The sequence below is a fragment of the Frieseomelitta varia genome, unplaced genomic scaffold (assembly GCF_011392965.1).
Source record: "Frieseomelitta varia isolate USP_RPSP 00005682 unplaced genomic scaffold, Fvar_1.2 scaffold_289, whole genome shotgun sequence".
NCBI classification, from domain to species: Eukaryota; Metazoa; Arthropoda; class Insecta; order Hymenoptera; family Apidae; genus Frieseomelitta; species Frieseomelitta varia.
The window spans coordinates 64,930-75,709 of record NW_025110022.1 but is presented as its reverse complement, the minus strand read 5'-3'; the positions used below and the strand labels follow the sequence as shown (position 1 = coordinate 75,709).

Below are 10,780 nucleotides of genomic sequence, written 5' to 3'. Positions count from 1 at the left end.
TACATATCTTTATGACTTGCATGTCTCTGAGCTTTGAAGGTCCTCCATCAAATTTAAAACTCCTCTAATTAAAAAATAAAATATTATTCATACTGATAATACTTCTAGAAATTCTGTTTGCCAAAGGAGTTGCTTCTTCATCAAAAGCATCTAAATAAAGAAATTATTAATAATACTATTATGTAACATTTTTAAATAATACATTCCTCTATCATTTCTACCCCAGATGACGAATTTATTTATACATCCTTCATATTTTAATATGTAATTTCATTCCCGCTAGAAACAAAATAGAAATATTTAAAAGAATTAAAATTATTTCACTTGAAATTAATATATCTCCGTTAATCCGTAAGTCTGAAATTATGCAAATATTGGGTCACGCTGACAATTGCCTCATGAATTCGTCTAATCACATTTCTCATAACCGTAGGGTTAAGTTCGTATGGGCTACCTTCATGGAACGAACACGTCCTTGGCGGACTGGTTCTCCCTTCTCATGAGAGCACGTGGGAGATGGAAGCCAACACGGGTAGGAATTTACCATTCCTGAAGAGGGTACGGAATTTCGTGAGCTTCTGTCGTTACTTGCACTTCATGTACACCGAACTGTTGCCCATTAGTCAACAACTGGCTGAAAAATATCTCGGACCTCTACCGCCGTTAACAGACATTATGAAGAACAACACAAGTATGGTTTTCATTAATCAAGCCATCGCTATATCACCGGCACGACCACAACTTGCTAACGCAATCTCATTTACGTCCTTCCATATACAGGACAAACTGCCTCCTCTACCTAAGGTACAAATTTACTAATACGTCAAATTGTCAACCTATATTAAGCCAATATTTCTCTACTACAAGTCCGATTGTACTTGTTTCCGATTCAGCAGTGTCATAAGTAGAACTTTGAGCAAAATCATACATAATTAAGAAACACTGATAGAAAATTGTTAGATAATTAAGATACTGATAGATAATTAAGAAACACTGTTAAAAAATTGTTCTACTTAAATAAAGTACGGCGAATGTGATATTTAACAAGTTAAGTGATAATATCCAAAGTGCAGCGATTAATATTTTACACATCCCTGTGTGTATTTCTGTAGTGAATACTTTTTGGAAAAAGGATCCATAAAAAGAAATAATAAATTAGAATTTTAGAATTCTAATTTACTTTTTCTATTAGAAACGTTACCAAGTCATTCATACAATTATATTGCAATATGGAATTGTCATTAATGAGATAGCGTTTGATCGGTCCGTGGGTAGCTATCATCCAAAGGACTCACTTGAGCAAGAATCAACCACGGTTAATCCTGTAGGTATAGTGAACACACAGATCGGTCCTTTTCTCAGAAAGATTCTCAATTATCACACTTTAATTATCTTTTAATTTAGTTTCATTAAAAAGAATCCAGAAGCAAAGGATTCCATTCAAATTTGGAAATTATCACTCAAGTACAAAGAAAAGTTTAGTACCATTAATTATCTGAACAAATCTGATATTTCCATCAAACTTTTACGGACATAATGATAGCTTGTTTCTAACACAAAATCGACACTCCTAACATCTACAACGATCTTTCAATCGGAATTATCCTTGTCGCAGGACTTGCAAGAATTCGTAGACGGCGCGAAAAATGGATTCATCTACTTCAGCCTCGGTACCAACGCTAAAAGCTCAGAGTTGCCAGTGGAAATTCTACGCGTATTCTGCGACGTATTCGCAACGTTGCCTTACAGAATAGTCTGGAAATACGAAAAGGATTTGCCCGGGAAACCTGACAATGTTTACACCGCGAAATGGTTACCTCAGCAAAGCATTCTCGGTATAGTCCCTCATATGATCATGATTCAGCCTTTCGATGACAAATTATTCATCGAGTTGTATTATTTTACAGCTCATCCGAACGTCAAGTTGTTCATTTACCAAGGTGGTCTGCAGAGCAGCGAAGAGGCTATCCATTTCGGAGTGCCAGTTCTTGGGTTCGCGATTTTCGCCGATCAGGATTATCAAGTAGGCAGAATGGAATCTCTGGGCATTGGCAAACGTTTGGAAATTACAACTGTTACGAAAGAGGAACTTAAGAGTAGTATCATTGAGCTCATAACTAACAAAGAGTAAGTACAATCTAGATCGTGCGACATCAAAAGCAAAATTACCGGAAATCACAGAGACTTAGAATTTTTGCTTTTGCAATTGTTGGAAAATGGTGGATATAATCTCGGAGAAATTTATATTAATTTCTCGACACTTATCGTACTAGAAATATAATTATTTTCTCCTTATCATAATTACTTTATATACGTTTATTTTCATGATCACTTTACTTGGGACCAATGCAAAATATATTTTGGTATTCTATAAATAGATCAAGAGCTCCATTGGTAATAATATCAGATAATCGAAAGTTTTAAATTTGATTGACACCTCTTGTCTTGCAATGTTTCTGTTACTTGGCCAAATTCAAAAATGAAAAGAGAACGTACGAATTATTTTCACATTACGCTCGTAAGAATTCAACACTGCAGAAGTTTGAATTTTTCTAACTATTACATACCATTTGAGTGAATGATATGTTTTTATTGATTCATACAATGTCTAACTCAATCAAATCAAACAATGCATGGTAATATGTGTAATGTTATATCCAACGTTGCATATATTTTTTAAATATCATGATGCATTGAGTTGTTGATCAATGGTTGTGGTAGAAAATAATTTTATTACAGTGTTTTCTTGAAATGATAACGAGCGACAAATAATGTGAAATTTACATGCTAAACATTAAAATCAGGTCATGAAAATCAATATATTAAAAAATTAATGAGTTATTAATGTTTCACTTATAATAAGCCTAGAGCTGAAGTTCTTATAACATAAACTACGATACTTAAATGCAAATTCAGTTATAAAAACGCATTTGGCACGAGAAACCTATCATTTACAATGAGATTCAATTATAGAAAGCGAAGCTATTTCAATTATTCAATTACATAAATCATCGTATCCCTAATCTGATACTCATTCTAATTTCGAAATTTATATTACACTTATATTACGTTTTGTAGTTTCCGCGTTATTAATTTCGTATAATTGTAAGATCGTTAAGATATCTACTGTCTTAAACTTTTTATTAAAGTATCTCCTTGAAGCGACGAAGAGCGACAAGTGACGAAAATTTTATTTATTTTTAAATAAGTTTCGCATGATTAAATTAAATTTGAAAATTTTCTAACCCAATGCCACCCACTTAACTCTACTGTTTACAAATTTTACAATTTCGAGTAGCTCAACTTTTACGAATTGCAACAGTACAGTTATTTTCGACGGTATTTGATCCTCGAATTAAAAGTCCTTGCAATTCCTGCCTTTACAGGAAGCATCTGCGAAAATATTTCATTGAAACGTTCCCTCGAGAAGTAACAACGTACATAAGAGTTTCTAACTTCGCTGTTGTATTTGTTTTTAGGTACAAAGAAAGAATGATTAATACCCGAAATATCGTACAAGATACACCCTACGATATGGTGAAAAATCTCGCTTGGTGGACAGAATATGTGATTCGTACGAAAGGAGCGCCCCATCTTCGCTCCAGCATAACATTCCAATCTTGGTATCAACGTTACGACTTGGATGTCATAGCGTTCTTGACGATCGTAGTATTCCTGATCGCTTCAAGTACGCTCTACCTAATTGCCAAGATAGTCGTTTACTTGCACAGGCAAATCATTCAATCACAAAAACTGAAGATGAATTAATCGAACGTCGAGTGTAGCGCCACCTAGTGGTCTCAGACAATCGTAGGTTAAGTATTTCATTTCGACGAATGAGTTTGAAGAAATAGTTGTCCAGCGCGTCAAATCGCCTCGATGAAAGGGATTCAATTAATGCCAGATCTTATTGTGTCATTGGTCTTTTGAACAAGTGTAAATTTATTGTGAACTATTATAATCTGATAATAATGATTTTCGCTGAGACGGAATTACACTAAAACTATAGTTCAGGAACACTAATCGCCATACAATGCCGGTTGTTATAATTTATAAAATATCAGTTAGTATCAGAAATAGGTCTATTGTTTCTATTGTTATTTCATATGTAAATGTTTATTAATTAGTTATTTCATTCTCATTTCGGAATCTGCAATTTCAATGTGGAACATTTCCACATCAATGCACTGAATGAGATGCGATGTAGTAGCAAAAAATGAGACGCTACATGTGAACGAATACTTACATGCCCGATAAGGCAATAACATGTATAATGAAAAATTGAAAATTTATCACTTCAGGTCAAAGAAACTTTATTAGATTATTTCAGTAAATATAACAAGCAGGTGTCTTACTTATAGCCGATAGTGTACGTACGTTTGATGCATTTCTAAACGCATTTCATTCAATCCTAACCGTTTTTAACACTGATCGTTCTCCAAACTGATGTAGCACACGTCATTTGTTATCGAGTACGAGAACAAAAGGCAGAATATTTTAAAGAATTTAGACGCAACAAGTCAATATTTCTGACAATGCTTTTGGTCGATGAAAATAATAGTTTCTGATTTTTACGAACATGTCTAAAAAATCCTCCGTCACATTTGAACAAAACAAAATTTCAAATGAGACAAAATGCTTTTCAAGTGAAATGCAATTGTACAGAAAAGATAACAAAAGTCAAACACAAATAAGCAAAGTTCAAAACAAAAGCAAATTATACATTGTCAATTATATAATTAATTATATGGGGAAAAAAATATATATATATTTTTCTACTTTTATCAGAGTGTTCCACGTATTATGTATTGAAATTTCAACGGTGAATTATGTGAATACAAATAAAGGAAAGATGTTCTACAAATATATAGATCGTTTTCGATTTTATTGGCGATATGTGTGTGTGTGTGTCTATATATATACGCCGAAGCGACGTATGCATAATGCGCGTCCAAAGAAATGCACTGTCACTGACGATATTAATAATAGTAAAGACACTGGGCTATAATTCACCGATAACTGTTTATGTTTATTCAGATATCGTATCGTTAACATACTGAAATAAACACGTCGATGCCTCTTTAGTAGATCCGTAACTGCTAGTTGCAATAGCCGGGCAAGATGAAGCGGATCACCAAGCTCTTCCTCATTCTGTGCGTCTTGTGTGTCGCCGAACAGACGGAATGTTACAAAATCCTAGCAATCATAGCGACACCGTCCTACAGCCATCAAATACCGTTCCAACGATTATGGCTGGAATTACACAACCGAGGCCACGAAATTCTTCTAATCACGACGAATCCCATACCGAACATCAATCTGCCGAATTTCACGCAGATCGACATCAGCCAGTCCTACAAAATTTTTAAGGCACTAAACATCGTTGAAATGAAGTTCAGCGGACGTTCATGGTTGCAACTCATGGAAAAATACGGGTTACCCGTCTGTCTGGCTTGCGTGGAAAACTTATTCGACAATCAGGAATTCAAAAAGGTGTACGCTCCAGACAGCGACGCAAAGTTTGACATCCTTATGATGGAATACCAATGTACGCCCGCCATCGTAGGTCTTGCACATCGGTTCGACATTCCCATAATAGGTACTTCTTTAATACATATGTACGGTCATTCGAGGTTGCAGTTCAATTCGTACGGTGATGGACAACACTTTATAAAAAAAATAAAAAGTCGATATTCGAAAGTGTTACGACTTCGTGGAAAAAGATCGTGCAATCATCCACCTGTCGTTTTAGATAGTGAAATCTATACTTTGAGAACGCTGAACTCGTTTTTCACGTAGGTATTTTCACTTCGTGCAATGAGTATGAAAGCAAAGAAAATCGTGAAACTTCAAATTTAACTTCAAATATTTTTCATGGCTATATCGACCCTTATGATATTAAAGTTTGATTTACTTTATAACTACTTCATAAATCCTGATTTTTTTCTATTCTGGCTATTTCATTGAATTTCAGCGATGAAATATTAAGACTTCTTGAGACATTGTCAAAGTCAAATGGAATGAGAAAAAAAAGGGCAGCAAATTATAAATTCCAATCTTCCAGATCACTTTTTCACAAAAATGTAACAGTTCGTCATGATACTTAATAATTTCATTGCTATTTCGTTTCGAAAACCACGAACAAATATAAATATATATGTATGTTTACATATTACCAAACTAAATAATCTGATTATTCATTGCTTCACAAGTTATTTCGTCGAGAAACTTATGCAACCAAAAAATATAAATACCAAAAAATATAAATTTTTCAGAAAAGGCAATAAAAAGGTTATACAATGTCTTTATGATTTACATATTTTTGAGCTTTGAAAATCCTTCATTTACATCACATTTAAAACTTTGACCTCTAATTAAAAAGTATAATATTATTTAAAGTAGATAATATCTCTGGAGTTATTGTTTAATTTGAATATTTAGAATTATTAGTTTTGTGATTAGTTTGACATCCAATTTGCTGAACGAGTCATTTCTTCATCAAATATATCTAAATGAAGAAATTATTAATAATGTTATGTAATATTTTTATTTCTTTCAATTCTTCAGTAAAATTATTATTTTGAGAAAATTTTTCAGATCTGATGATTAATTTATTTCTAGATCCTCAATATATATAATTTCATTCCCGCTAGAAAGAAAATATGTTTAGAAGAATTGAAGTTATCCCATTTTAGAACAATAGGTCTCTGTTAACCTTTACCAATATAATTATAAAAATGCGTACAACAACTGCCTCACGAATTCGTTGCATCACATTTTTCATGACCGTAGGATTAAGTTCGACAGAGATGATTACATTGAACGAATACGTAATTGGCGGATTGATTCTCCCTTCCCACGAGAGCACATGGGAAATGGAAAACAACGTGGGTTCGAATTTATCGTTTCTGAAGAGGTTATGGAATTTCGTGACACTATGGCGATTCATGTACTTCACATACAACCAAGAGTTTCTCGCTAATCAACAACTGGCCGAGAAATATCTTGGTCCTCTACCGCCGTTAATAGACATTATGAAGAACAATACTAGTATGGTTTTCATTAATCGGGCCACCGCTATGACACCGGCACGACCGCAACTTCCAAACGTAATCTCGTTTACGTCCTTTCATATACAGGATGAATTACTTCCTTTACCCAAGGTATTTATTTAATCGTCAAATGGGTTAATCCATATTAAGCGAAGACTTCTCTACTACAAGTACAATTGTATTGCACGTGTTGCATTCAGCAGTGTCATAAGTAGACCTTCAAGCAAAATCATAATTAAAAAAGTAGATAAGCATTGATCCAAAATCCACCCAAAATCTACAACGATTTTTCAATCGGAATTATCATTGTCGCAGGACTTGCAAGAATTCGTAGACGGCGCGAAAAATGGATTCATCTACTTCAGCCTCGGTACCAACGCTAGAAGCTCAGATTTGCCAGTGGAAATTCTACGCGTATTCTGCGACGTATTCGCAACGTTGCCTTACAGAATAGTCTGGAAATACGAAAAGGATTTGCCCGGGAAACCTGACAATGTTTACACCGCGAAATGGTTGCCTCAGCAAAGCATTCTCGGTATAGTCCCTCATATGATCATGATTCAGCCTTTCGATGATAAATTATTCATCGAATTGTATTATTTTACAGCTCATCCGAACGTCAAGCTGTTCATTTACCAAGGTGGTCGGCAGAGCAGCGACGAGGCTATCCACTATGGCATGCCTGTTCTTGGGGTCCCGATTTTCGCCGATCAGGGTTATCAAGTAAGCAGAATGGAAGCTCTGGGCATTGGCAAACGTTTGGAAATTACAACTGTTACGAAAGGGGAACTTAAGAGTAGTATCATTGAGCTCATAACTAATAAAGAGTAAGTACAAACTAGATCGTGCTACATCAGGAGCAAAATTACTGAAAATTACAGGGACTTGGAATATTTGCTTTTGCAAGTGTTAGTAATTTTTGGATACTCTTGGAAAAATTTTTATTAATTTTCCTATATATATTGAACTAGAGCTATTATTTTATACTTATCATAATCACTTCATGTCTGTTAATTTTCATTGTCGCTTTATGATTATCGATACATAGTATATTTTAGTATATTATAAATAATTCAGTAGCTCCGTTAGTAAGAATATCAGACGATTGAAACTTTTAAATTCAAGTGTCTTCTGTCTTGCGATATTTCTGTTACTTGGCCAGGTGATTGTAAAATTAATTCATTAAAATTCATTAAAAAAACATACTCAACACTAAAAGAGAACATACTTGGGTATACATATTTGGGTCAATGATATTTTATTCCGTAATACAATGTCTAATTTATCAAATCAACCGATGCGTGATAATGCATATATTATTACAACATGTATTATTGATTTCTCATATCGTTTAAGCAACGTTATACAAACTACACTCTGCAAAGATTACGATGATTTTTTTCTGCAATGATTACAGAGTTGTTGATCAAAGAACAAATTAGAATATCACAATTTTTGATAAACAATGATGAATTAAGAGTTTCTCCATTATCCCTGTCTTTACAGAATATACGTCACTCAAAATGTCTCAATTGAAAGTCTCTTCCCTTGAGAAGACGTTTGTAACAATTTCTACCAGGATTGCTTCGTTTGTTTTCAGGTACAAAGAGAAAATAATTAATATTCGGAAGATTATACAAGATACACCCTACGATTCCGTGAAAAATCTCGCTTGGTGGACGGAACATGCGATCCGTGCGAAAAATTTGCCTTATTTTCGCTCCACTCTAATTTTCCAACCATGGTATCAACGTTATGACTTGGACGTTATAGTGTTCTTGACGTTCGTAGCCTTCCTGATCGTTTCAACTACACTCCATCTAATTGTCAAGCTGACAGTTTACCTCCATAAGCAAATCTCTTCGTCTCAAAAACTGAAGACGAATTAATTGAACGTCAAGTGTCGTCGCAACTTATTGTTAGTTTCAGTCAATCGTAGATGAAATATCTCGTCTCAATGAGTGACATTTAAGGAAACAATCGTCAAGCTTTTCAAAACTTCGAGAATCGCCCCGATCGAAGGATCATGTATATGACCTATGACCTAAAGAATGTACAATTAATGTTAGAATCTCATAGTATCTCATAGTATCATCGGTCTTTTGAATAAGTGTAAATTTATTATAAATTATGATCAACTGATGATAGTAATTTCCGCTGATGATGAAATCACACTAAAACTATAAATCAATCTGTGGAATGTAAAAACGTTATCGCCATACAATGTAAGTTTTAAGTTGTAAGTTTTAGTAGCTAGTATGATGTTATTGACCTTCTATTTACGATGTTATTTTATATATTGTTATTTTCTATTGTTATTTTATATACAGATAGTTATTTATTTAATTAACTATTTCGTTTCCATTTGGGAACTGTACTTTTAACGCAAACAAGATAATATTTCCACGCCAATGTACTGAATGAGATACAATAATGTAAATTAATATAATGTAAATTTAAAAAATATATGAAAATAAATATTGGTAGCAACGAGTTAATATTGCTGACAATGCATTTAGCCGACGGAAATAATACACGAACGTCCCAAATCTGGTTGAACAAAAGTAAAACGAAACGAAGTTTTAAGTGAGACAAAATGCATTTTAACTGAAACACAATTACAGAAAAGATAGCAAAAGTCAAGCATAAATACGAGTTAAAAAATAAAGATAATTTAAGAAAAATGTACATGTTTTTTTTTTTTTTTTTTTTTTTTGTTAGAACATTCCACTTTATATAGTAGTGAAATTTTGGCAGTGTGTTATGTGGATAGAAGTATCGCAACTTCCGGTTTTCAACTGTCGAGAGACGAGTATGCCCAGAGTGTGACGTTGCCCTTCTTCTAGGGTTTCAATTTCATTCATTGGCAAAGTTGAACGACCGATTGGAAAGCTCTGCTAGTTATAAACGTTTAAACATCTCTTGACTCAAGACTCTCGGTCAATTTTCCGCGAAACATCTCATCATCGCATTTCAGCTTCCTCTTCGCCGTCTCATCGATCGAACCTTTATTTTTTTTTTTTACTTTTACGCATAAAATAACGAGCGTATGAAAAAATAAAGAAGGTTCATACATCAAATTCAACTTGATTTACTTTCTAATTATTGCCTGAAATTTCAATGCTCTTCCGTGTTTGTAATGCTTTAAGGGTTGCTGCAAGAAGCGCGTTTTTAAATTTCATATTACAGAAAAAAGGATAGAGATACGCAATCTTTAAATTTAGAACGAGACGTCTTCTATTATAATAAAAGGTTTTAATATTAATACGATCGTTCATAATGTTATGTGCATCTTATTATTGTTCTTGTAACGATTTATTCTAATTTATTTATTTAAATGTTAGATTGCGGATATCTTTGACTTGCAAATTTCCTTAAGCTATTAGCCGATAAATGGTAAACGAAAAAGACATATAATTTACTGTGTTTTGGAATATACTATGTTCACAAGTAGAGTTAGAATTCATATTATATGTATAATAATAATAATAGTTTAAACTCTCACAGTTCAAAGAAATATTATTATTAAAGTTTTGCATAAAATTAAAATTCAGGAATTCTAACGTTCTTAGTTTAATGCTCTGCAACGTACAAAATATAAACAATAACGTTACGTTATCGTTAAAAAGATCACCGAGTGAAGTCGGCTTTTTGTCCAACAAATAAATAGTTGCATCGTGATTTTACCATTGATAGCGACACGTAACTACGAAAATCCCTTTAACGAA

General features: G+C 33.5%; 2 protein-coding genes across 2 annotated transcripts in view; both read left to right on the top strand.

Moving 5' to 3' along the window:
- The window catches only part of LOC122529473 (UDP-glucosyltransferase 2-like), a 22,918-nt gene extending 18,558 nt beyond the window's left edge, over nt 1–4,360 (top strand). Inside the window, exons 7-10 of the mRNA XM_043655636.1 lie at nt 434–804; nt 1,616–1,835; nt 1,908–2,127; nt 3,480–4,360. Of these exons, the coding sequence (XP_043511571.1) occupies nt 434–804; nt 1,616–1,835; nt 1,908–2,127; nt 3,480–3,768 (1,100 nt within the window). The 3' untranslated portion in view covers nt 3,769–4,360. The remainder of the gene's footprint in view (nt 1–433; nt 805–1,615; nt 1,836–1,907; nt 2,128–3,479) is intronic.
- A 717-nt stretch (nt 4,361–5,077) lies between these two features.
- LOC122529470 (UDP-glucosyltransferase 2-like) lies at nt 5,078–9,736 on the top strand. The gene is made up of 5 exons (XM_043655635.1): nt 5,078–5,599; nt 6,793–7,163; nt 7,368–7,587; nt 7,660–7,879; nt 8,653–9,736. The coding sequence occupies exons 1-5, from the start codon at nt 5,122–5,124 to the stop codon at nt 8,939–8,941; spliced, it is 1,578 nt and encodes a 525-aa protein (XP_043511570.1). The 5' UTR covers nt 5,078–5,121; the 3' UTR covers nt 8,942–9,736.
- Nucleotides 9,737–10,780: the final 1,044 nt, after the last annotated feature.